The 23,027-nt window shown below is 54.1% G+C and overlaps 4 protein-coding genes across 56 annotated transcripts in view; 2 read left to right on the forward strand and 2 right to left on the reverse strand.

Moving 5' to 3' along the window:
• The window catches only part of POLR1C (RNA polymerase I and III subunit C), a 39,292-nt gene extending 34,988 nt beyond the window's left edge, over nucleotides 1-4,304 (reverse strand). For both annotated transcript variants that reach the window (XM_077999887.1, XM_015136434.2), the window contains exons 1-8: nucleotides 4,215-4,304; nucleotides 4,016-4,087; nucleotides 1,949-2,056; nucleotides 1,558-1,690; nucleotides 880-999; nucleotides 638-790; nucleotides 291-440; nucleotides 17-133 (exon numbers count right to left, since the gene is read on the reverse strand). In XM_077999887.1, coding sequence (XP_077856013.1) covers nucleotides 17-133; nucleotides 291-440; nucleotides 638-790; nucleotides 880-999; nucleotides 1,558-1,690; nucleotides 1,949-2,056; nucleotides 4,016-4,087; nucleotides 4,215-4,283 — 922 coding nt within the window. In that variant the 5' untranslated portion in view covers nucleotides 4,284-4,304. The remainder of the gene's footprint in view (nucleotides 1-16; nucleotides 134-290; nucleotides 441-637; nucleotides 791-879; nucleotides 1,000-1,557; nucleotides 1,691-1,948; nucleotides 2,057-4,015; nucleotides 4,088-4,214) is intronic.
• A 95-nt stretch (nucleotides 4,305-4,399) lies between these two features.
• On the forward strand, nucleotides 4,400-9,896 carry YIPF3 (Yip1 domain family member 3). 3 transcript variants are annotated; one of them, NM_001260624.1, is given in 9 exon segments: nucleotides 4,400-4,669; nucleotides 5,304-5,510; nucleotides 5,698-5,804; nucleotides 8,089-8,134; nucleotides 8,271-8,363; nucleotides 8,522-8,653; nucleotides 8,848-8,961; nucleotides 9,157-9,280; nucleotides 9,405-9,896. In NM_001260624.1, coding segments are annotated over 9 exon segments (1,053 nt in total). In that variant the 5' UTR covers nucleotides 4,400-4,588; the 3' UTR covers nucleotides 9,554-9,896.
• Nucleotides 9,897-11,415: 1,519 nt separating this feature from the next.
• Nucleotides 11,416-14,774, forward strand: LRRC73 (leucine rich repeat containing 73). The gene is made up of 6 exons (NM_001194038.1): nucleotides 11,416-12,225; nucleotides 12,824-12,984; nucleotides 13,323-13,445; nucleotides 13,812-13,912; nucleotides 14,060-14,282; nucleotides 14,430-14,774. Exons 1-6 carry the CDS (start codon nucleotides 11,954-11,956, stop codon nucleotides 14,498-14,500), a joined length of 951 nt encoding a protein of 316 aa, NP_001180967.1. The 5' UTR covers nucleotides 11,416-11,953; the 3' UTR covers nucleotides 14,501-14,774.
• Nucleotides 14,775-15,183: 409 nt separating this feature from the next.
• TJAP1 (tight junction associated protein 1) overlaps nucleotides 15,184-23,027 on the reverse strand; it is a 29,248-nt gene continuing 21,404 nt past the window's right edge. For 15 of the 50 annotated variants that reach the window (XM_028847535.2, XM_077999862.1, XM_077999853.1 and 12 more), the window contains 7 exons: nucleotides 22,368-22,496; nucleotides 20,700-20,728; nucleotides 19,793-19,954; nucleotides 19,383-19,449; nucleotides 18,246-18,353; nucleotides 18,048-18,131; nucleotides 15,184-16,982 (listed from right to left, as the gene is read on the reverse strand). In XM_028847535.2, coding sequence (XP_028703368.1) covers nucleotides 15,885-16,982; nucleotides 18,048-18,131; nucleotides 18,246-18,353; nucleotides 19,383-19,449; nucleotides 19,793-19,954; nucleotides 20,700-20,728; nucleotides 22,368-22,472 — 1,653 coding nt within the window. In that variant the 5' untranslated portion in view covers nucleotides 22,473-22,496 and the 3' untranslated portion in view covers nucleotides 15,184-15,884. Of the gene's footprint in view, nucleotides 16,983-18,047; nucleotides 18,132-18,245; nucleotides 18,354-19,382; nucleotides 19,450-19,792; nucleotides 19,955-20,699; nucleotides 20,729-22,331; nucleotides 22,551-23,027 lie in introns of all 50 variants that reach the window. The other 35 variants (XM_077999841.1, XM_077999848.1, XM_077999842.1 and 32 more) reach the window with 5 other exon arrangements.

Genomic DNA, 23,027 nt, shown 5'->3' on the forward strand with positions numbered 1-23,027 from the left:
ACCACTTCATACTCACAGATATAATGATCTCGAACCCGGGCAAGCCTCACAACCTTCTTTAGCTTCTCATGCCGGAAGATTTCTCTGCTGAAGGTATCCAGCCGGGGGTTGGCAACTCTGGCCACCTTTTTACCTAATGAGAACAAACCACGTTTTTTTATTCTTTTTTCTAATTTGCCCCTTGGTAGCAAACCATGTTATACTTTTAGGAACCCAGGGTTTTTATTTCTGTCACCTTCAAAGAAAATATAATTTAGGTCCTAACCTGAACAGCACCCCAAATACCATACCTTGGACTTCCTGCACCTCAATAACACCAGGTGAGAAGCACCTGCTCAACTCCTCAGCTGCCTCCCCTTCCACGGGCTCAAGCAGGGTGATGTCTGGCAGGAGCCTATAACTGGCTGTTGCCACTGGTGAAAACTTGGCATGATCTTTGCCTGGAGAGGAAGAGAGAAAGTGCCTATACGAAACCCTTCTAGGATTAGGAAGAATACTCTTCCTAAGCTGCTAACAGCAAAAGCACGATGCTCTTGGCTTTCTACCTGCTAGGAATATCTCAGCTGAGTTCCCTAGTCAGCTTGCCCCACTGCAACCAAACTACCCCTCTTCCCAGGAAGGAACACAGGGTTCTCACCAATGCCCTTGACACAGTGCATAAGCAGGTCAATTTCTTGGCCAGGCCGCAGCTGAGCAATGAGGATGTCATCGTGCACTGGTCGGATAGTGCCCTCTGGGAAAAGATCAGCCTGATTCCCCAGGGGGATCCATGTCATATGCCTGGTATACACTGGAGGAAAAACATGTCAAAAGATTTCAGTTCCTAAAACTAGCAGCCACCCACAGGTGGGGCCTCTTCCTCACCCTACCACTACTTACCTTTGTGGTTCACATACAGTTCGTTGGGGTCAGAGGAATCTTTAGCAGCATGGGGGTTCCGAGTGCATCTGACTTGGAGACGAAACCGTAGGGTATCTATCTCTGTGCCGTCTTCATCTCCTGCACAAATGGAGGGAGCTCTTAAGAACTAGTAAACATCTGGCCGGGCGCGGTGGCTCAAGCCTGTAATCCCAGCACTTTGGGAGGCCGAGACGGGCGGATCACGAGGTCAGGAGTTCGAGACCATCCTGGCTAACACCGTGAAACCCCGTCTCTACTAAAAAATACAAAAACTAGCCGGGCGAGGTGGCGGGCGCCTGTAGTCCCGGCTACTCGGGAGGCTGAGGCAGGAGAATGGCGTAAAAACCCGGGAGGCAGAGCTTGCAGTGAGCTGAGATCCGGCCACTGCACTCCAGCCTGGGCGACACAGCGAGACTCCGTCTCAAAAAAAAAAAAAAAGAAAAAAAAAAAAAGAACTAGTAAACATCTGAGTGCCAGCACTATGCTGAATGCTTTACATATGTGTCCCATTTAATTACGGCAAACTTGGGAAGCCAAGGCAAGTGTTCTCACAGATGAAAAACACTGATGTACAAACATAAGTAACTTACCCAACATCACAGTCAACCAGGATTTGAACCCAGACAGTCCACTTCTCCCAAAATTTCATTTTCTTACCTTGATTCCGATACTCAAAAAGACGGGGATCAGCATGAATGGGAATGAGCCCCAGACGGTGAGCAAGGATCTCATCCTGAACAATGGATGTATTATTGTACACCAGGACCTTCTCCACAGCCATAGTTGGCACCTGCCCAAGGAAAAATAACCACTTATCTGCAAAAACCCAACAGACCCCCTACCTATCCCCACAACCCCACCCTCCAGAGGTAAGGAGCTATCTCTCTTCCTAGAATGTTTAATGAGAAATTTACAAAGAATGAGAAGGTAAAATGCTCAGCAAAATTCCAGGAAAAATGAGGGAAGGACAGCTTGAGACAATTCTCCAAGTGAGGTGTCAGTGCAGTTCCCAAAGCAACTCCAGCCTTGTCACCATGCCTGCCAATACCTCAGCTAACAGAATTCGTCGAAAAGCATTGGCAATGGCTGCGTCAATTCCCACCATGTCGAACTCCAGTGAGTTTTCATCCATGTGTACTACATCCACACGGAAATTCTAGAGGGACAGGAAAAACATTTAAGTGAAACCTGCTCTCTCTGTAATATCTCTTCATACCTCCCCCTTAGATAATTCCCTCAAGTATTATCCTCTCATCCAAAAACCTCCCTTTGCCCAGATGTCCCTTATTAAATATTCTTTCTCGCCCAGTGCTTTAGTTTCATAAAAAGTCTCCATTTTTGTCGTCCATTCATTAAAACCCTATGCAATATGGCTTCCAACCAAACCATCCACAGAAGCTATTCCACTAAAGAACAGAAACTACCATAGTGCTTAGTCCTGTTGACACTACCCAGTCCTCTTACTAGACTTCTGTTATGCTTGACATTGATTAAAAAACCTCCTCTGGGCCCAGCACGGTGACTCACACCTGTAATCCCAGCACTATGGGAGGCCGAGGGGCGGATCACAAGGTCAGGAGTTTGAGACCAGCCTGGCCAGCATGGTGAAACCCCGTCTCTACTAAAAATTCAAAAAATTAGCTGGGCATGGTGGCGCGTAGCTGTAGTCCCAGCTACTCGGGAGGCTGAGGCAGGAGAACTGCCTGAACCCAGGAGGCGGAGGTTGCAGTGAGCCAAGATTGCACCACTGCACTCCAGCCTGGGAGATAAGAGTGTCTCATGAAAAGGAAAAAAAAAAAAAAAATCCCCTTTTTTGAACGATTCCCCTGGTTTCTGAGCTCCACTCTTCTTCCATCTCTGATGATCAACTTCCACCCATCTCTAAATTTGCCAGGTTCTTGTCTCTCTCCCAGGTCACCTTAACTGTACTAACAGTTTTAGCAACTATCTGTTCTGACAACTCCCAAAATTTTATCTCACTTCTGATCTCATTTCAAGCATGCAGTCTTCTAGCCTGCTAGATTTCCCCACATACAGAAAACAATGCATCATCATCCCTGTTCCCCAGACCCATTTCTCCTCTTAGTAAATGATACCACAAAGCAAAAAGCAGTTCCCAAGCCAGAAAAAGTCATTTTATGCTACCCCCACAGCCTTTATCCAAGCAATCATAAATTTACCTTATATTCTTCCTTTGCTCTATTTCTACCATCAGTCTTAGTTCATATCTTCAACCTCAGCTTCCCTTACAACAGATCTGCCTGCTCCATATGATCCTCCTCAAACTCATTCCCTCCCAGCCATCAAGGTTGCAAATCTGATCATGTCTGCTTAAGAAACTATTCAAGCTCCCTATCATCCACAGTGTGACACACTTCAATCTTGCCGACCACTCATGCCAGAACTACTTGGACATTCCCGGAGCACATGTCACAGAAGTCATAATTTTTTTTCAAGCATTAGCCTTTTTCATTGTTCATACTTTATTCCTTGTATCAACAGGTTAAAAAAGTAAAATTTTCCCAGGCACTGATTTACACATCATGTTTATAAGCTGCATAAAGGGTAACATTTAGGTCAGTTGCATAAAGAGTAACATTCAGTAATCTATTTAAATGCAATTTTAACCCTTATTTTAAGCTAAGTGAAACAATAATACAAAAGACTAAATACACACAAAACCTGCATATCCTGAACTTCACTGACGTGAAACTCAAATCTTTCATAATTCAACTCCTGTTTTTTTTTTTACTTACCATTCAAGGTTCAATTCAGGTGTCCCCTCCTCTTGAAATGTTAAGTACCTCTCGGCCCCTCTTCCTGGTCTCAGCGGAATGCTCCCCACCCCAACCCTGCCGTCTTCATCGCTATCAACCACCTTCACCATATTACACTAGATGCACTTGTTTATACGCACCATTCCTCAACAAGACGGAATATCTCTGCAGAGATAGAAACCGTGTCTAATTTGGCCTGTAAACGGAGCGTCTAGCACATTGCTCAACAAACACAAACGGAGCGACCCCCAAAAGCAGCTGCTGAGACAGACACAGGCTGCTCAGGCCACAGGGTCTGGCCTTCATAACCCTCCCCAGACAACTTCGGCCCCACTTACCTTCTCGAAGCGGTCCTGGTCCCAGGCATCATCATAACCGGAATAGTTTCCGGGAAAGTCAGTGGTATGGACCTAGAGCAAAGGGACGAGTTTGTCCACAAAGGGACAATGAGCCCACGGCTATCCCCACGCCAATCCCAAGACCCACCCCTGTTCCGCTCTCATTCCTCCCGCCCGAGCTCAAGGCCACAAGGCTTACATTGCGAACCCCAAACTCCCCTAGAACCACGCGGCCCCGCATCTCCTCCACCGCCTGAGAAGCCGCCATCTTCAATCTCTCCACGAGACTGGAGGCTCTATCTGGCGCGTGCGTCCTAGTAGACTGGCTCCGTCTCCGTGGCAACGCGCCACCGCCTGGAATCTTAAATATCGCGAGACTTTTCCCCGCTTCCGTCCACGTCCCCAGCCTCCGGAAGTTGGTTTTGTCCAAACATCCGGGCTTCTCTTTTTTGTGTTCCGGCCGATCCCACCTCTCCTCGACCCGGGACGTCTCCCTCACTAAGGCCCACGTCTCGCCCACTCCTCCGCGCGCGGGGCTAGCGCGGGCTTCAGCGACGGGAGCCTTCAAGGGACATGGCAACTACAGCGGCGCCGGCGGGCGGCGCCCGAAATGGAGCTGGCCCGGAATGGGGAGGGTTCGAAGAAAACATCCAGGTAATGGCCCCAAGGCACTAGCTGCCAGCAACCCGAGGGCCAGCGATGTCCAGAAGTGTCTTGAGGATTCTTCCTGTGGGCCTGGAAGTCCGCTCCATTTGCAAAACTCTCTTCTTTGGGTCTTCGTGCACACTAAAGTCAGTAGGATTAACATTGACCTGAAAGGGCCAGACTAGTACTCCAGCCTGAGGGTCTCGGGTCTCTGGGCCCGCTCGAGGCATTAGGAAGAAGGTATTCTTGGAACAAGTTAGGAAGTTGGTCGGGGTCAGGCATGGAGTGGGGTTGGGTGGGATTCACTGGCATTCGCTGAAAACATATTATGTGTATAGTTTTGTTTGGGGCTTAGGAAAGAAGGAAATGGGCACTTTTTCAGCCTTTTAGTCTTTGGTAGGTAAGGTAGGAAAAAGACAGGAATGGAAGACTAGTAGTATGTTTCCCAGGCTAGAAAATTCAGCCAAAGCTAGAAACCAAGAGTTCTGAGAGCATATGAGGGGGAATGGAGTGGCATGATCTGTAGTGATTCCGAGCCGTATCCTCAGCAGTGGAAGAACAAAGCCCTAAACCCTGGGATGAGCAGAGGACTTAATGGATGGAACAGAAAAGTCCTGCACTCTAGGAGCCATTGTCTTCACAGGGCGGAGGCTCAGCTGTGATTGACATGGAGAACATGGATGATACCTCAGGCTCTAGCTTCGAGGATATGGGTGAGCTGCATCAGCGCCTGCGCGAGGAAGAAGTAGACGCTGATGCAGCTGATGCAGCTGCTGCTGAAGAAGAGGATGGAGAGTTCCTGGGCATGAAAGGCTTTAAGGGACAGCTGAGCCGGCAGGTGGCAGATCAGGTAAGCATGATTGAATCTTCTGCAGGTGGAAAGGTATACCTAGGTATGTCCCATGTTCTGGAGTTGGTGTTGGTGATGTTTGCCCCAGGTTGTCCAGTTAGAACCATGTAGAAATCAAGCGGAAAATAGGCAACAGGGTCTAGAACCAACAGTCCCACAATACCTATGCCCATCTTCCTTACTTCAGATGTGGCAGGCCGGGAAGAGACAAGCCTCCAGGGCCTTCAGCTTGTACGCCAACATCGACATCCTCAGACCGTACTTTGATGTGGAGCCTGCTCAGGTGCGGAGCAGGTGAGGAGCCTTCTCTTGAAGAAGCTTCCCTCCTAACACCTAGTCCTTTATGCACACTACAATCAGATTTCAAGCCCTGGGCTCTGGTGGGCTCCCCCTCTTCATGACCCCATCATCTCTCATCACTACACCTGTCACTGAAACAAATAATAATAGCTACCAACTTTCTCCTTTTTTCCATCTAGCTGACTACTCATATTCCCTCAAAACCTACCTCAGATGTCACTTCCTCTGTTCCACATTCCTCAATCCCACCCCCAGTTTGTTCTCTCCTGGTGTTCCTATAGAACTTTGTGCTTGGCAGCCGGGCGCGGTGGCTCACGCCTGTAATCCCAGCACTTTGGGAGGCTGAGGCGGGTGGATCACAAGAGCAGGAGATCGAGACCATCCTGGCTAACACTGAAACCCCGTCTCTACTAAAAATACAAAAAAAATTAGCCGGGCGTGGTGGCAGACACCTATAGTCCCAGCTACTTGGGAGGCTGAGGTAGGAGAATGGCATGAACCCGGGAGGCAGAGCTTGCGGTGAGCCGAGATCGCGCCACTGCGCTCTAGCCTGGGCCACAGAGCGAGACTCCATCTAAAAAAAAAAAAAAAAAAAAAAAAGAACTCTGTGCTTGCCTCTAATAGACAGCACTTCACCACTGCTTTCCTTTCTTATTCCTGGAATCTTCCCCCCAGAGACCAACAGCATCTCAAAAGCAGGCTCTGTCTTGTTTATCTTTTTATTCCCAGCAGCAGAACAGTCTCAGAATCAAAATATCAGGGCATAGTTTTTGAGTGACTTTTCAAGAACTAGATTTAATCCTGGCTTGGTTTTTTTGTTCGTCCTTTAATCAATGCTAATCAAATACCCAGGACCACTCTGCAAGTATTTATTAAGCATTTGCTCTGTGCCAGACCCTATACTAATTGTATCTGGTTCAGTGGTGAAGATAGATAGGAGCCTTGCTCTTGAGTGCAGTTACAGCACAGTATTCATGCTATGATGGGGCACACAGGAGGGATATGTGAGCCAAAGCAGGTTGGTGGATGGGACAGGACAAGTTTCCCAGAGGAAGTAAAATCTAGCTAAAATCCAAGGTATGATTAGGAGCTAGCCACTTGAGAGAAGGGGCAAGTGACTGAATTTTCATACCACTTCACATATAGTTTTCAAGAAAATGCTCGACAGTACCTGGAGGCACAGTTAAGCAGGAAGAGGAGGCGTTTTTACTATTCCCTCAGTAACACCTTTCATTCTAAACCTTCCATCTAGCCCGCTAGACTTTTCCCAGGGCTTCCTCATTATAGCCCTGAATTCTGGGTACTCTCTGCTGAGGTCTGCCTGTCTTGTCTTGTCTTTTTATTTTGTTTTGTTTTTTTGAGATGGAGTCGCACTCTGTCACCAGGCTGGAATGCAGTGGCGCGATCTCCGTTCACTGCAACCTCCACCTGCCAGGTTCAAGCAGTTCTCCTGCCTCAGCCTCCTGAGTAGCTGGGACTACAGGCACCCGCCACCATGCCCAGCTAATTTTATGTATCTTTCATAGAGACGAGGTTTCACCATATTGGCCAAGCTGGCCCCTAACTGCCGACCTTGTAATCTGCCCGCCTCAGCCTCCCAAAGTGCTGGGATTACAGGTGTGAGCCACCGCGCTCAGCCTGCCTGTCTTGTCTTTTTTTTTTTTTTTTTGAGACGGAGTCTCGCTTTGTGGTCCAGGCTGGAGTGCAGTGGCCGGATCTCAGCTCACTGCAAGCTCCGCCTCCCGGGTTTACGCCATTCTCCTGCCTCAGCCTCCCGAGTAGCTGGGACTACAGGCACCCGCCACCTCGCCCGGCTAGTTTTTTGTATTTTTTAGTAGAGACGGGGTTTCACCGTGTTAGCCAGGATGGTCTCGATCTCCTGACCTCGTGATCCGCCCGTCTCGGCCTCCCAAAGTGCTGGGATTACAGGCTTGAGCCACCGCGCCCGGCCTGCCTGTCTTTTCAAGGGGAGGGGGCAGATGGATACATGGTTAGGCTCTCCATCAAGGCCCAGCAGGGCTGAGTTCTCCATATAGCTGCTGTTTCAGTCAGCTAAGTTTCAGAGGGTTGTCCTTCCTGGAAGTTAATTTTAGAGGCAAGGAAATGATTTCCTTATTCCCTATCTGTCTTTACTACCCTGTTCTACCCTGTCATCCGACATGTCCTCTAGGCCAGGCCCCATTCCCTGGAGTTAGAGATGAATAAAATTCAGGCCGTGCCCTCCAGAACCTCATGGCCTCGGGCTGCCTCTGCTTTAATCTCTCCTCTCCTTTCCCAGGCTCCTGGAGTCCATGATCCCTATCAAGATGGTCAACTTCCCCCAGGTGAATAGGGGGTGGCACGTCTGGAGAGTGGGGGGAAGCACCAGGGCAGAGGGTGGGACCACCAGGCAAATCCTGGGAAGCCATAAACAGACGAGCTGTTGTACCCTCCAGCCTGAATGACTTGGTATATTGACAGAAAATTGCAGGTGAACTCTATGGACCTCTCATGCTGGTCTTCACACTGGTTGCCATCCTACTCCACGGGATGAAGACGTCTGACACTATTATCGTAAGCAGGACAGACAACTTTGGGGGGGTGGCTGCACTAGGTTGAAAGCTGCCTGAGGATGCGGTGGTGGAGTGAGACAGGAACCGCCCCTGCGGAAGGCCCTAGGTGAGGCTGAGATCAGAGGCCTCCTAGGACTAAGTAGAGCCTTCACCCCACAGCGGGAGGGCACCCTGATGGGCACAGCCATTGGCACCTGCTTCGGCTACTGGCTGGGAGTCTCATCCTTCATTTACTTCCTCGCCTACCTGTGCAACGCCCAGATCACCATGCTGCAGATGTTGGCACTGCTGGTAAGGAGCCAGGCGTGGTGGGCAAGAGTGATGTTAAAAAGAGTAGCCAGGCCTTGGTCTGCATCTGTCCTGGGGCCCCGAAGCCTGGAATGGGAGGAGTAGGCCAATGGACCGTGTGTTTCCCACGGTCCCCATGAGAGGCCAGAAACCAGCCCAACCTGAGTGATTCCCCTCTCCACCATCCTCCTTCCCAGGGCTATGGCCTCTTTGGGCACTGCATTGTCCTGTTCATCACCTATAATATCCATCTTCACGCCCTCTTCTACCTCTTCTGGCTTTTGGTGGGTGGACTGTCCACACTGCGCATGGTAAGCTGGGCAAGAGGCTTCCAGGGGTGGGCTGTCCTCCCAGGGAGTTGGGGAAGACAGCCTGGAGCTGTCCATCTCACAAAGAGCCCTAAATGGGAGGGAAGGGCCCAAAGATGGTTCTGCCCTGGGTGGGAGTGTCTTCCCCACTCCTCACTTTGGAGCCAGGCCCTTTGAGCTGTATTCTCATGGCCCTAGGTAGCAGTGTTGGTGTCTCGGACCGTGGGCCCCACACAGCGGCTGCTCCTCTGTGGCACCCTGGCCGCCCTACACATGCTCTTCCTGCTCTATCTGCATTTTGCCTACCACAAAGTGGTAGAGGGTAAGTGGCAGGAAGGCCTGGGTGGGGGAGAATGGGACAGCAGCTGCCTAGGGCAAGAAGCTGGATATCATGGTCAGTGGGCTGGGCCCATCTGACCCTTGCTCACCTTCCATCTTCCTTCCAGGGATCCTGGACACACTGGAGGGCCCCAACATCCCGCCCATTCAGAGGGTCCCCAGAGACATCCCTGCCGTGCTCGCTGCTGCTCGGCTTCCCACCACCATCCTCAACGCCACAGCCAAAGCTGTTGCGGTGACCCTGCAGTCACACTGACTCCACCTGAAATTCTTGGCCAGTCCTCTTTCCCACAGCTGGAGAGAGGAGGAAGACTATTAAAGGACAGTCCTGATGACATATTTCTTAGATGGGGTCTGCAGCTGCCACTGAGCTGCAGCTGCGTTAAGTACCTCCTTGATGCCTGTTGGCACTTCTGAAGGGCACAAGGCCAAGAACTCCTGGCCAGGACTGCAAGGCTCTGCAGCCAGTGCAGAAAATGGGCCAGCTCCTCTGAGACCCCTCACCACCTACCCCTTCCTTCCTCTTTATCTCTCCCACACTGTCTTGCTAAATATAGACTTGGTAATTAAAATGTTGATTGAAGTCTGGAACTGCAGCGGCTGATCCAGTGGTCCTCCCTGTCATCCCACTTACTATATACTTTCATGCTCAATCAGCAGTGGTAATGTCGTATGTTCCCTTTTTCATATCCTCACCCAGACAGGATAAAGGTGGGACAGGCCAGACTACATAGAAGGCAGTGCTTGAATATGGAACCTACCCCTGAGGGCAGGGGACACCTGACCCATGAAGCGGCAGGGAGGCCTCAAGCACAAAAGCCATAAGCCTGATGGAACACTGCAGCCAGCTTGAGTCTGGGCTCAGCTGCACTCTTGGGAAGCCAAGGAAGCAGTGACAATTGGACAAAACATCCCGACTTAAACCCCGTGTCAAAACAAGGATCTTCTGCTCCTGGGCATTGTGGGGATAATTTTCCTGTGGAGCTCATAATTGAAGCCAAACTTGGCTTTGCCCTGGTGGTACTGGGGCCAGCTCCTTTCAGTTTTTCTGTCTTTCCTCATAAAACCAACCACCACTCCTAACATAGCACCATCCACCCCCCGCACCACCACCTCTTTAGTCTGCTCCACTTAATTCTGGTGGCTAAAAGAGGGAATACGGCCTTTGACCTTCCTTCACTATATTGAATATTATGTTTTATGTACAATAATCTCCTTACACTAGTAAATCTGGGTCAGCAGCCTCTATCCCTCCTAACAAAGGGACTAACAGAAAGAGGTGCCCTTCATTTGTCCTGCGTTACGTAAGTGAGGCCCCCACCACCCTGGCCAGTGGACAAAGTTGCCACAGTACCGCCTGCACCGTGGAGTGTGACTCAGCTGCCTTCACGTCCTCACCAGTGCTCCAGGGCTCTGGCCCTGGCACCTCCTCTGTATTGGCAGCCCCAGTGTCGCGGCAGGGACACACCCTCAGATGTCAACAGTGCCCTGCATACCTGGAAAAGGCGTGGCACCAGGACCTTGCATCTATCTGAGGCTTCCCTGCCCTAGGGACCCTCTGGGGTTCCCTTCTCCCCAGCAGCTCAGGCAGGCTCTGCCCAGCCGTGGCCCCCGGGGCCTCCCTGGTGAGGCCGCCATCTTGGCGAGAAGCAAGTGGGAAGTCCCCGTGGACCGGGATCCCCATGCACGCTGCTTCTCGAGTCACGAGGGCAGGGCGAGGCGCGGCACGGAAGAAAAGGCCCTGGGGCCTTCGAAATAGGAGGGAACAGTGCCCTGGAGCCCGGCGAGGGCCTGGACCTTAGGAACGGGGAAGGATGGGAGAATGGGCAGAAGAAGCAGTAACCGTGTCTACCACCACCTCCACATGGCGTGCCTCCATTCCGCTCCCCGTCAGCCCTCCCCAGTCAGCCCATCCTAGGCCTCAGCCCTGTCGCCTTCCTTCTGCTAGCTAGCTGACCCCACTCTCACGGGAAGAGCGGCCTATCGCTCCCAGCTCCCTGCCCCGAACCACCCGTGTGCGCAGACCTCGCGGGCCAGCGTGGCCTTGGCCGGGCAGGGGGCGGGGCGAGCGGCGATGACGCGGCCGTTGCCATGGAAACTCGCCGCCCGTTAGCTCTCTGGAGCTGGAGCCCGAGTGGCAGCCGCCCGCCTCAGGCTCTCTCTGCCAGCCGTGCGGCCAGGCCCGCGGTGTGGTCGGGGGAGCCGGGCGGCAGAGAAGGAAGGAGCAGGTACGGCCTCCCAGCCGGGACCGGTAAGCCGAAGCCCTTGAGCCGCTCGCTGCCGCCGCGACCGCGAGGAACAAGGACGAGCGCGGAGCAGCGCCTGCCCAGCCCCCGGAACGCGCACCCGGCCCAACGCCCAGACACGGACCGTGCGAGCTGCCCCCGCCCCAGTGCCGCCCCACCTCAGCCCGGCCCGCGCCCTGGACGCCTCCGCACCTCGGGCCGGCTCCGGCTCAGTCCCGGTAGCTCTTCTCCGCCCCCGCCGCAGCCTCCGCCGCAGCCGCAGCCTCCGCCACAGCCTCCGCCTCCGCCCCCGGCCCCACTCCGCCCGCGACCCCAGCCGGGGCCCCGACCCCGGCCCTATCCCCGGCCCTGCCCGCGGCCCCGCCAACCTCCCCTCCGGCCCCGTACCCGGAGGCCCAGCCGTGGGCACGATGCTGCCCAGCTCCATCCAGATTTCGGGGGAGCCGCTGTCCGGCGCCGAGGTGCGGGACATCTGCCGCGGCCTGCGCGACAACGCCGTGCGCCTGCTCTCGCTGCGCGGCTGCCGCCTCTGCGACCGCGACTTCGGCCGCATCTGCCGGGCCCTGGCCGGGGCCACGTCCCTGGCGCAGCTCAACCTTAACCTGGGCGTCGTGTCTAGCCCCAGCCGCATCAAGCAGCTGGCTGAGGCTCTGCGGACCAACCGCTCCATCCAGTCCCTCTTGTGAGTGCGCCCCCTCGCAAGGGGGTCCCGGGCACTGCACCCCTCCATACACGCCCCTGGCATCTCATGTTCCTCCACACTCCTTCCAGTACCATTCTACCCTCACATGCTTTATGCACATATACGGTGCCTCGGCCCATGCCTTCACAGCACCCTCCAAGCACACGCTTGGGCTTTGCACGCGCGACCCTACCCGCGTTGGGATACCTACTACTTCCTGACATTGGGTGGGGGCCGTGCCTCCCCATCTGATCATCTGCATTTACTTCACTGGGGCAGCTCCTCGGGTTCCCGAGAGAGAATATCCCCCTGGGGATGAGAGCCCTGCCCACTGCAGTATTCCAGTCCACTACTCACCTACCCCTTCTCTGCTCCTCCCTGTGCGATGTCCTGGATCCCTGCCCCAGAAAACAAACCGAATTCTCCCTCTACTTGTATTCCCTGAGAATCTAGAACTTTCCTTCTCCTTTTTCAGGCCTCTCTAGTGCTGTGACTGAGTGCCCTCCCCATATCTAGGGCTGACAGAAGTGAAAGTGCCCCTTCCCCATGTAGATAGGGTTCAGGACTGCAGTAACCCTGCTCTCTCACTCCCCACCAGCCTGCATGGGAGCCCCTTGACAGATGCGGGGCTGGCCTTGCTGAACCCAGCCCTGGCCCTCCACCCTGCCCTCGTGGCTCTGGACCTGGGGGACTGCATGCTGGGTGATGAAGCCATCAACCTCATCTGTGGTCTCCTGCCCCCAGACGGGGCCAAATCTGGTGAGCAGGGCCCTGTTGAAGGCTTGGGCTAGTGTGGCAGTGATGAAAATCGAAATGCAGAGGGAAGGGGGTGTGGCCCCAGAGCTCTGATGTTGTGGGTGAGAACGTCTTTCTACTCCTCTAAGGAAGGGGCAGGATGGGGGGCAGCATGGAGACTCAGGGATCCAGGCTGGGCAGGCAGAGGAAGCATGGGCCTCCTTAATGGTTCTTGAACTCTATGGTGGGGGTGAGGTGGTGCTTAGCCACTAGGGACACCCTGGAGACACAGGGATGGTGGGGAAGGGCTCAGGGAGGGCTTAACCCTCCTTATTCTGGTTTCTTGCTATGATGCTACCCAGGCTTGAAGGAGCTAACGCTGAGTGCCAACCCTGGCATCACCCCTAAGGGCTGGAGCCGCCTCGCCATTGCTGTGGCCCACAGCTCCCAGGTCCGCGTCCTCAATCTGGATTACAACCCCCTGGGTGAGGCTCAAGAATACCCCCTTGGGCTCTCACTGCCTCATGCGCTATCCAAGAGCCTGGGACCATCAGTTGACATGGTAACCCCTACACTGGGAGAGGAAAGAGAAAGGAGAGCCCCCAAGGGTCAAGGAGATAGCTTTGTGGAGGACCAGGTGACCAACAAATAGATCAAAGCATCAGTCGCCACCCGTGGGCCTAACTTTCTTCATGCCTTCACTCACCAATCACAATGATCCCTTCCTGACCACCACCAATTGTCCATCCTGGCCAGGGGTTAGTATCTTAAGTTGTTAAGGCAATGGGGAAGCTGTCTGTAAGGATTAGCAGGCATGTGTGTGAATGTGTGCACGTGTGTTGTCTCCCCAGGTGACCATGTGGCAGGAATGCTGGCTGTAGCTGTGGCCTCCAGTCGTACGCTAGAGGTCCTAGACTTGGAGGGCACAGGGCTCACCAACCAGTCAGCTCAGGTGGGAAGTTGTCATGTTTGGGAACGGCCAGGGGATGGGGTGGAGGTTAGCTTATGTGTCTGATGACATACCTAAGGGGTGGCAGGTTGGGGTCTGAGGACCTGCCTTAACTGTGTTCATCATTTTCCATATTCTTCCCCACCTCAGACCCTGCTGGACATGGTAGAAAATTACCCCACAGCTTTGCGGAGCCTGGTGTTGGCTGAGAACAGCATTAGCCCAGAGCTGCAGCAACAGATCTGTGACCTCCTCTCTGAGGGAGAGGAGGAGGAGGAAGTGGCAGGAGGGGCTGGCGACACCCAGGAATGGGAGAGAGGGCGGGAGCCTGCTGCCCACCAGAGGGGCAGCAGCTCCTGGATGTGTCCCAGTGGTAAGAACCCAGAGGGTTGATCAGAGCTAGGTCTGGAAGAGGCTCGGGACAAGGGAGAGTGGGTGTGGAGAACCTAGGCTTTCAGCTATCTGTGGTCCCCAGTGGAGGAAGGAATGGTGGTCTGAACACCCCTCTGCCCTTCCACAGATCCCAGCTCTCAGATGGTGCTAATGACGTCAGGACTAGGGGACAGTCTGTTGGCTGAGACCGAGATGTGACTCTCCACTGGGCCTCTGCACACCATTTCACTTGTCTATTGTCCAAGCCCCTTGCCCCAGATATCAGGCTCAGGCCTTGGGGCTTGGGAGGGAACTGGGGTCAGGGGCTACATGGGGGCTCTGGCAGCTCCTGGCAGTGTGGTGGGAAGGAAGCTCTGGAAGCCGTGACTGAGCAACAGCCTTGGGGGGGCACTTGAACCCAAGGCAATGCCTTTGAACTTGGCAGCTCTGGCTGCAACCCGCTGGCTCGGAAAAGATTTTATGAACTCCACAACCTGGCGTGCGGCTGTAGTCACTGGGGGCCGGCAGTAAGGGAGGAATTGGAACTACCAGTAAGCACCACTAGGGGGCAGTAGCATCACACAGCCCAAGCTCCAGGCTTCGTGAACTGGTCCAGAATCTCTCAAAATAGGCCTGGCCTAGGCCTAGGACCTGGGCTTCTGGGGCAACACCTTACACAAGCCCCATGAAGATGTGGTCCCTGCCTCTGAGGGAAGACTAAGGGACCCTGCTAAGGTTAAGGTACCCCCCGCTTCCGCTCCCTGATGCTCTGTGCCCAGGGAAACCCTAGGTAGAGTGGGGCAAGGGGAGTCACTAGTCAACTAGGATGAGACCAGGACTGGGAATACTCACGAATGGGGAGAAGAGTGGGAACGGGAAGGTCATTAAGACAAGTTAGGCCATACCAGTAAAATAGTTTTATTTGATTTTAAAATAGTCATCAATGTGAAAATTTCCCAAAGCTTGGAGTAACAGTCTAGAGCCAAGGTTGGGAGTAGAGGCCAGGCCTCACCCAGAGCGCAGCTTGAGGCCCCTGAGCCCCACCTCCTTTCCAGAGAGAGGGAAGAGACAGCTGAGGGGCCCTGAGTCAGTCCTCTCTCTGGTCCCCAAGGCCAGCTGTGCCAGGCCCCCAGAGGGCAACAGCTCATGCGGAGGATTGGGGGGGAAAGCAAACAGGTAGGAAACAGAAATGAAGTTAACGATTACACCACCACCCCCCAAAAAAAACAAAATAACAAAAACTTGTGACTATGAAAGGAGGATGGAAGATGAATACTGATAAACTCCTCAGCTCCCCAGAACAGCCCAGTCTGAGCTGGGTTGGGCTGATTGGAGAAAAGGTCTTGAGACCCAACTGCATGTTATCTGTGGAGAATAAAATATTCTAAGAAAAGGGGAAAACCATGAGGCAAGCTGCCGCGGTCAGTCAACGCAGCTAACAGGCCTGGCATGGCCCACCACCTGACCCCACCCACACAGGGAACAGCTGTGCAGGTATGGATTGGGGAGAGGTCAAGGCCTTGGACTGGGGACCCTGAGCTGCCAAGGTATGGGGCCTCCTTGCAGTCCCAGTGCAGCAATGGCAGGAAGGCCACCAGAGGCCCTAGTTGAGCAGGTTGCCCTGCTCCTGGGCCTGGGTGAGGCTGTCCTTGCGGTGCAGGTGGTGAACCCCCATCCTCTTGGGGCTGCGCTGGGGGCGGCTGGAGCTGGGGAGTGGCCAGGCCCTGCCCTCAGTGTGGGAAGTGCCTGACCCCTCCCCTGTGCCACTGTTAATGGGCAGCAGGCTCTGGCGCTCTTCCTCAGGGCTGATGGGCAGGTTCAGCTCTTCTTCCTCCTCCCTGGGAAAGCCAGAGTCAGGTTCTATGGGTAGCAAAAGTTCACTCTCTTCCGGTCGGGGAGAAGGTGCCTGGACCACCTCATCTCTGTCAGCGGGGCTATGGGCAAAATGGCGCTGCAGCTCAGGGAGGGCGTCGCGTCCAAAGGCTGTGCGCTGGGCCACAGCGGCAGGTGGCGGAGTACGGTCCACAAATGCCCGCTGCCAGCTGGCCAGCAGGTCCTCTTCAGAGCTGGCAGAGCTAGCTGGGGCACTGAGTGTTGGGGGCGCTGGGCTGGGCTGGTGGTGGGGTGAGGCCTGGGCTGAGGCAGGGGTACTGGGCACTGGGCTAGGGCGGGCCCGCTCACTCCCCTCCTCCACCAGGCTCAGTGAAATGGCCTGGCGGGTAGCGTAAGTGCAGTTGGGCAGGGGGCTGTTGCGGGGGATCCGAACCTTATCCTCAGAGAACTCTATTACCCTGCGGCCAGGATACAGTGGGTGTGGTGGAGATGGGGTTGGGTAGGGGCTCAGCTTCTCAAAGGCTGGCAGGGGCAGTTCTTCCTCCGGGGAGCCCCTGGCAGTACCCAGAGAGTGGCACTCCCCATTGGGTTGCAGGGTGGGGCTGCCAGGGGCCGGGGGACTGGCTGGATCACCTGGGACACCCTCGCTCATGTCCACATGCACAAAGACATCCTCAGCCAAGGGGCGCCCGGCGCTGCCTGACTGGACTGAATTGAGCAGTAGAGACTCCGGCTTCTCTAACACTCGGGCAATGACCGAGGTAGGCACCACAGCCCCTGGGGCTAGGCTGGGAGCAGGACCTGGGCTGGCAGCCTCTTGACCACTGTGCAGATGTTTCCGAACCATGTCCTGTAGCTCACAGGGCAGCTGAGGTAAAAGAGCAGGAAAGAGAGACATTAATGATCGCAGCTAAAGACAACTTGACTCACGGCGAAAGTAATGGCTCCCACATTTAAGTACCTCTGTGTGCTCAGCACTCCACTATCTCCTGTTCTTAGAGCATGCCAGTGTGTATACCCTCACTTCACAGACACACAGGCCCGGAGAGGGGAAGACAACTCAAAGCTTTTGATTAACTTGGCCAGGATTTAAACCCAGATCTGCTGCTGAGGCCAGCATGTTCTCAAACTTCTATCTCCCAGCTTCTGCCCAAACCATACTTAAGTTTGGAGAATCTGTATAGACCAGTGGCCTTAGAAATACCTCTTCTGGGCCGGGCGCGGTGGCTCACGCCTGTAATCCCAGCACTTTGGGAGGCCAAGGCAGGTGGATCATGAGGTCAGGAAGGAGATGGAGACCATCCTGGCTAACACAGTGAAACCCCGTCTCTACTAAAAATACAAAAAAAATTAACCGGCTGTGGCGGTGGGCGCCTGTAATTCCAGCTACTTGGGAGGCTGAAGCAGGAGAATTGCTTGAAGCCGGGAGGCGGAGCTTGCAGTGAGCCGAGATCACGCCACTGCACTCCAGCCTGGGCAACAGAGCAAGACTTCGTCTCAAACAAAGAAAAAAAATAAAAAAGAAGAAATATCTCTACTTCTGCAGGCCACATCAACCTTGGGCCTGAAGCTCTGGGGTCTAGAGTTTACCCGTTGGGGTAACATGATCAGATGGGCCTAATCCTCTCTCAGTACTCTTTGGGCAGATAGCTCTGACTACCCTCTCCTTCCTGCCTGGGATCCTCTCTCTCTGTCTCTGTTATAGAAACCAACAGGGCTGCCCCCCCAAAACTAGTGATGGGCCCTAGACAGGACATGGGACACCAACCAGTGGCAGAGTTGACTGGCTTGATAGGTGACATGGAGGCAGGAGGGCAAAATGGAAAGGGGACTTAAAAACAGGAAGACAGAGAGAGGTGTAGAAACTGGAGTTAAGAGTCCTACAGTGGCCAGAATGGTCTATGTGGGCGGGGAGGGGGTGAGTTCTACTCACATCAGCAAACTTGTGGTTTCGGAAGTGGGACTTGTTGCACTTGAGGAGCTGCACAGCCAGGTTGCAGTCCAGTCGGTACCGCTCCTACAGACACAGACCTGGTTCAGAGCCCAGCCCAGCCCTCTCCAAGGGAGCAGGGCCAGGCCAGAACAAAGCTAGCCCCAGGTGAGGAAGGCCCGAGCAGTGAAATGCACATACGTTGAGCTCTTCCAGCTTGTTAATGGTGTTCTTGGCATCCAGCAGCTTGTTGGTCAGCTCCACAATCTCCCAGTCCAGCGTCTTCCTATCCATCTCAGCCTTCTTGATCTGAGGCACAGACTTGAGGTTAACCCAGCCCACACCCTAGGCAGCCCTTCCTCTCCCTCCACCTCCTCCCATCCTGGAGACACAAGAGGCCACAGGTGCTAGGGCAGCCAAGGCGGACAAAGCAGAGACAAATGACGGACAGACAGAAGGAGACTGGGCATCTCTCCCACTCCCTGGACTGGCTGTGGGGTGGGGGCTTTCTTAGCATGACCTCCTGCCACCTGGGCCCAGGACACAGACAGTATAAGAGCTGTCCATCCCCTGAGATTCCAGGGGCTCTGGGCACCAGGCAAGGCAGCTGGTACCTCAAAGGCAGAAACTGCAAACCAGGGGGCTGAAGCCTCCTATGTGTGCAGCTGTTTCCAGCATCAGGCTAGGAGAGGGAAGAGGAAGCAGGGCTTGGTGGCAGCCAGGGTGCCTCGCTGAGCAGGGAGCAAGCTGCAGGCTCAAAAGTAGCCTTCTGATCTTCAGTTCAGGGACTGGATCTGCAGCCTCCCCTCCCCGCCCACAGCCTGGGCTTGCTGCCACTGCAGCCAAGAAGCTTTGGGTGTTCAGTGGAGACATCAATCAGTACCTCTACCAGAGCCAAGGGCAGAGCAGGCTAGGCTCCCCAGCTCTCTCCTGGGAGGGAGGCATTGACTGTTAAATGGGCCTCACACAGGGAAGAGAAAGGAGCGGGTATACTCAAGGGGTACAGGGTAATAGCCAGGGCCCGCAATTCCAGATCTCAGCTGAGAAGGCCAGGGCAAGGGAGAAGACACACAAACTCAGACGCAACTGCAAAAATCCAGCTGTGGCTAAGAGAGGCCTGAGAGGAGAGTGCAGCAGCGACGGTGGCAGCATGAGGGGGAGACGAGGAAAGAAGAGAAACAGTGTGAGCATTAAGACAGTCCTGACTTGCAGAGCACACTGCGGTACCCCCACCACTGCCCCATCCCACCATCTCCCCCAAGCCCGAGTGGCATTCCCCTGGCAAATCCTGGCCCCCTGCTATGCTGTGAGCACAGTGCCCGCCAAGTTGCCCTTTACCAGTGTGTGCAGCTTGTCCTCCAACTCCTGGTTGGTCCGCTGGGAAGCTGTGTAGCTGTTCTGCAGCCTGAAAAGGGATAACACAAGGCACATCCCTGGGTCAAGATCCCATTCTTCAGGCCCTGTTCAGCCTCCCGGGATCTTAAACATGTCAGTCGCCCTCAACAACTTCAGTTTTCTAATCGGAATCAGATGATCTCTGAGGCATCTTCCAGCTAACCTCCGAAGAAGGGAGAGAGGGAGAGAGGGAGAGAGGGAGAGGGGGAGAGAGGGGGAGAGAGGGGGAGAGAGGGGGAGAGAGGGAGAGAGAGGGAGAGAGAGGGGGAGAGAGAGAGAGAGAGAGAGAGAGAGAGAGAGAGAGAGAGAGAGTGTGTGTGTGTGTGTGTGTGTGTGTCCCCTCATTCCCACACCTGCGGAACTTATCCTTAAATTTGTCCAGCTCCTCGCGGCTCTGGCCCAGCTCCAGCTCCAGGCAGTCCTGCCCGATTTCCAGCTCACGTTCCAGGGCCTCAGTGCGTCTGGTGGCGGAGGCCAGGCGCCGGCGAAGCTCTTCATTCTCCTGCTGCAAGAGCCTGGCAGGGTGTTGTGGGATCAAGGGCAGAGGGGTATGAGAGATCAAAGGGCATGGCCTGGAGCTCCAGAGTGGGCTCAGGAAGGAAGGGATGACATGAAGACAGGCAACCAGAGCTTAAGTCTAAGGCAGCATATTTCATAGGCCTGCTGGCCCTGGGAACACAGCCTGGGTTGGAGGGTCAGGGGAGGAAGAGGGGATGGTAGGGGACAATCCAGCTTCCCTTCACTATTGGAGAATGAAAAGACAGAATTGGGGGTAGGGATACGGCTCCCAGCCTGTCTCTGGTTACAGCCCATGTCAGTCGGCCACTAAGCCCCCAGCTCCAGTTTCCCCTCTGCACAATCAGGCTTCTCCATTATTCATCTCTTGGAAATCCAGCCCAGCACTGCCCTCCTCTCCGGAGGCCTCATGTGGCTAAGAAAGGGCTGCAAGGGTGGCAGCTGGTACAGGAACCAGGAGCTGGGGAAGGGCTCCTTAGCAAGAACAGCAGGGCCCTCAGTGCCATTCACCTCCTGATTCTATGCTCTCTCGAAGCCCATGGAACAATAAAATCCCATTTGCCAGAAAAAATATCCACAACATCAAAACTCCTCCCAGAGTCCCTAAAACAACCCATCCCAACCTTTACTTCCACCTAATCCACGGGAAAGTCCAACTGTACCAATAGCCTAGCCTGCAGCTAAGAGGGACAGAGTTGAGGCAGGGCAGTATCTCAGGCAGCATCTCAGGCAGCAGATACTCACTTCATCCTTTCTGCGTCAGTCAGGGGTTCCTAGGCAAAAAAGAGAAGCTTGAGGCTCAGCTCTGGACCACTGGCCCCCTGGTTGGCTCACCCTCCAAATAGTCATGAAAAGGCTCAGGTGTGAAGCCCAGAGACTCTCACAGCAGAAGAGGGCTATAGGGCTCTCAACAGATGGAAGCAATTCAGTAATGCTGGGACAAGCCTCGATTACCTGCTCCCATGCCAACCAGAAGATTCAACAACCTCTTCCAACCTTCAACCTTAATCCTAAAGTCATTTTCAAGTAAGTCCTGGCACCCAAGCTACCTCTCCCCAGGGGCAGAGACAGCCTCTCAGCTGTTCACTCGGCTCTTGGTGGGCCCTGTCTCCACACACGTGTGGCAGAGACCTTCCAGAAAAGTCAGGCTGAACTATACACAAGAGTTCTGAGCTCTGACAAAGCCCTCAGCCTTGGGACAAAGACAAAGGCAGAATCAGGCCCTTGCAGAGGCTCAGGAGGAACAAGTGCATGGGAGAAGAGGGCTAATCCTGACTAAGGGGAAGAAGTGTCTTGTTTGGCTCTTAACCTCCTGCCCCATCTTCCCCAAACCTCTATGGCAGTCATGGCTCAAAAGTCAAGTTCAGCCAACCACAAAGTAGAGCAGGCCCATGCTATTGTAAGAGGGAAACGTCAAGGGGCCTATTCTACATAGAGCTGACTGCTTCAGAAGTGCAGTCTCAGGCAGAAAATGGAGGTAGGTGGCCTCCTTTGTCCATTGACTCTGACAACAGGATTTGACCCTATTCTACCGCATACTGATTATACAGCCTTCACCTCACAGAGCCTTAGTTCCCTCACTTATAAAACTGACGTAATGCTCAATGGGTAGCACCTAGCATAATAGCTGGCATCTTAATTTAATGTTCCCTGAACTGAAATGAGCAAGTCATGGCTTTTCTACCTTGAATCTGACCAAAGCAGGTTACAGTATGCCTGATGCTCAGCATGTGCTGCATCTCAAGTTCTTTAAATGTGCTCCATGCACTGCGACCAGGTGGAGACATGGCTGCAAGGGCAGTAAACCACTGTGGCCTTCATTTCCGCCTGTGAGTGAGGTTAATGGGGGAGGAGAGCCCATGTTTTGCAGCTGACTAGAGGCCCCTGAAGAGCAGAGTCCAGACCTAACAGTTCCTGGCAGGGAGTACGTATTCAACAAATGTTAGCCAAACAAAGCAAAGCTGGAGGAAGGGCCGGACTTCCTGGGGACAATGAAGAGCAGCTGTGCTGGTGGGAAGTGGCTATAGCACTGCCTCCTGATATGCCCCAAAGGGGCCACAGGTTGAATGGCTCTATTCCACTATGGAGGACCAGAGTCCCATCCACCAGCAGGTTAGGTACCCCTCAGTCTACTGGGCTGCCTCTTGCAGGGAGAATATCATATGGGATCATTTATGCTAAGCTACAAAGACTCAGGGGTTCCCTGACATTTGGATGTATACTCACTGACAGTCCCCCTTGAGCCTACATTGCCCCCACCTGCACTGCTGCGGCTAGGAGACCTCAGGCCTCCAACAGCAAGGCCCACTCTCACCCCAACTCAGGACCAGAAGCTCAGGCAGAAGTCAGCCAGACACCCAGCCTCAGGGGCCTTGCCTCTGCCGGTCAGGCTGGGGTACCAGTCTTGCTGACCTCCTGCTCAAGCCGGGATCCAGGAATTTCCAATCGCAGCTCCCGATGCTCTGGTGGTGCCTTACGGTAGGGTTTCTTAGCAGGGGCGGGGGCGGCACTGGTCATTCTGGGAGGTGACGGCTCCTCCACCTGCTGAGGAGGAGGAGGAGGGAGGCTCAGAAATGTGGCCAGAAGGACTCTGGACTGAGAAAAAACAAAGATGGTGAAAGGAGACATATGTTGAGGCCACCACATAGGCTGATAAGCCTGGGCCATTACTGGAGTCATTACAAGGGCACACCTCAGGTGTGTCAGTCCCCATAGGTCAAAGGAGTGCCAGAGGGTCGGGCATGGGTCCAATGGGGAACAGGTGGGTGGGAAAAGCAGGGCCTAGGGCCTGGACACCTAGGTTTTAAGAGTGGGGCAGGGAGCCTTCAAAGCAGCCCACCACCCTCCTTTCCACTCTCCTCTGAAGGCCTCAGAAGATAAAACTCTCTATGCATTAGTTTTCTCAACTCTAAATTAGTGGTAAAACAGCACCAATTTCTTTTTTTTTCTTTTCTTTTTTGAGACAGGGACTTGCTCTGTTGCCCAGGCTGGAGTGCAGTGGCGCACTCTTGGCTCACAGCAGCCTCAACCTCCCGGGCTCAAGTAATCCTCCTGCCTCAGCCTTCTGTGTAA

The sequence above is a fragment of the Macaca mulatta genome, chromosome 4 (genome assembly GCF_049350105.2).
Source record: "Macaca mulatta isolate MMU2019108-1 chromosome 4, T2T-MMU8v2.0, whole genome shotgun sequence".
In the NCBI taxonomy this organism is placed as follows: domain Eukaryota; kingdom Metazoa; phylum Chordata; class Mammalia; order Primates; family Cercopithecidae; genus Macaca; species Macaca mulatta.

Excerpts from the sequence above, each read along its gene's own strand:
- YIPF3 (XM_015136370.3), top strand. The coding sequence starts at position 5,328 with ATGGAGAACATGGATGATACCTCAGGCTCTAGCTTCGAGGATATGGGT. Across the intron at positions 5,511-5,697 it reads GCCGGCAGGTGGCAGATCAG|ATGTGGCAGGCCGGGAAGAG; the intron begins GTAAGCATGATT and ends TCCTTACTTCAG. Across the intron at positions 8,135-8,270 it reads AGATGGTCAACTTCCCCCAG|AAAATTGCAGGTGAACTCTA; the intron begins GTGAATAGGGGG and ends GTATATTGACAG.
- LRRC73 (NM_001194038.1), top strand. The coding sequence starts at position 11,954 with ATGCTGCCCAGCTCCATCCAGATTTCGGGGGAGCCGCTGTCCGGCGCC. Across the intron at positions 12,226-12,823 it reads CGCTCCATCCAGTCCCTCTT|CCTGCATGGGAGCCCCTTGA; the intron begins GTGAGTGCGCCC and ends ACTCCCCACCAG. Across the intron at positions 14,283-14,429 it reads CTCCTGGATGTGTCCCAGTG|ATCCCAGCTCTCAGATGGTG; the intron begins GTAAGAACCCAG and ends GCCCTTCCACAG.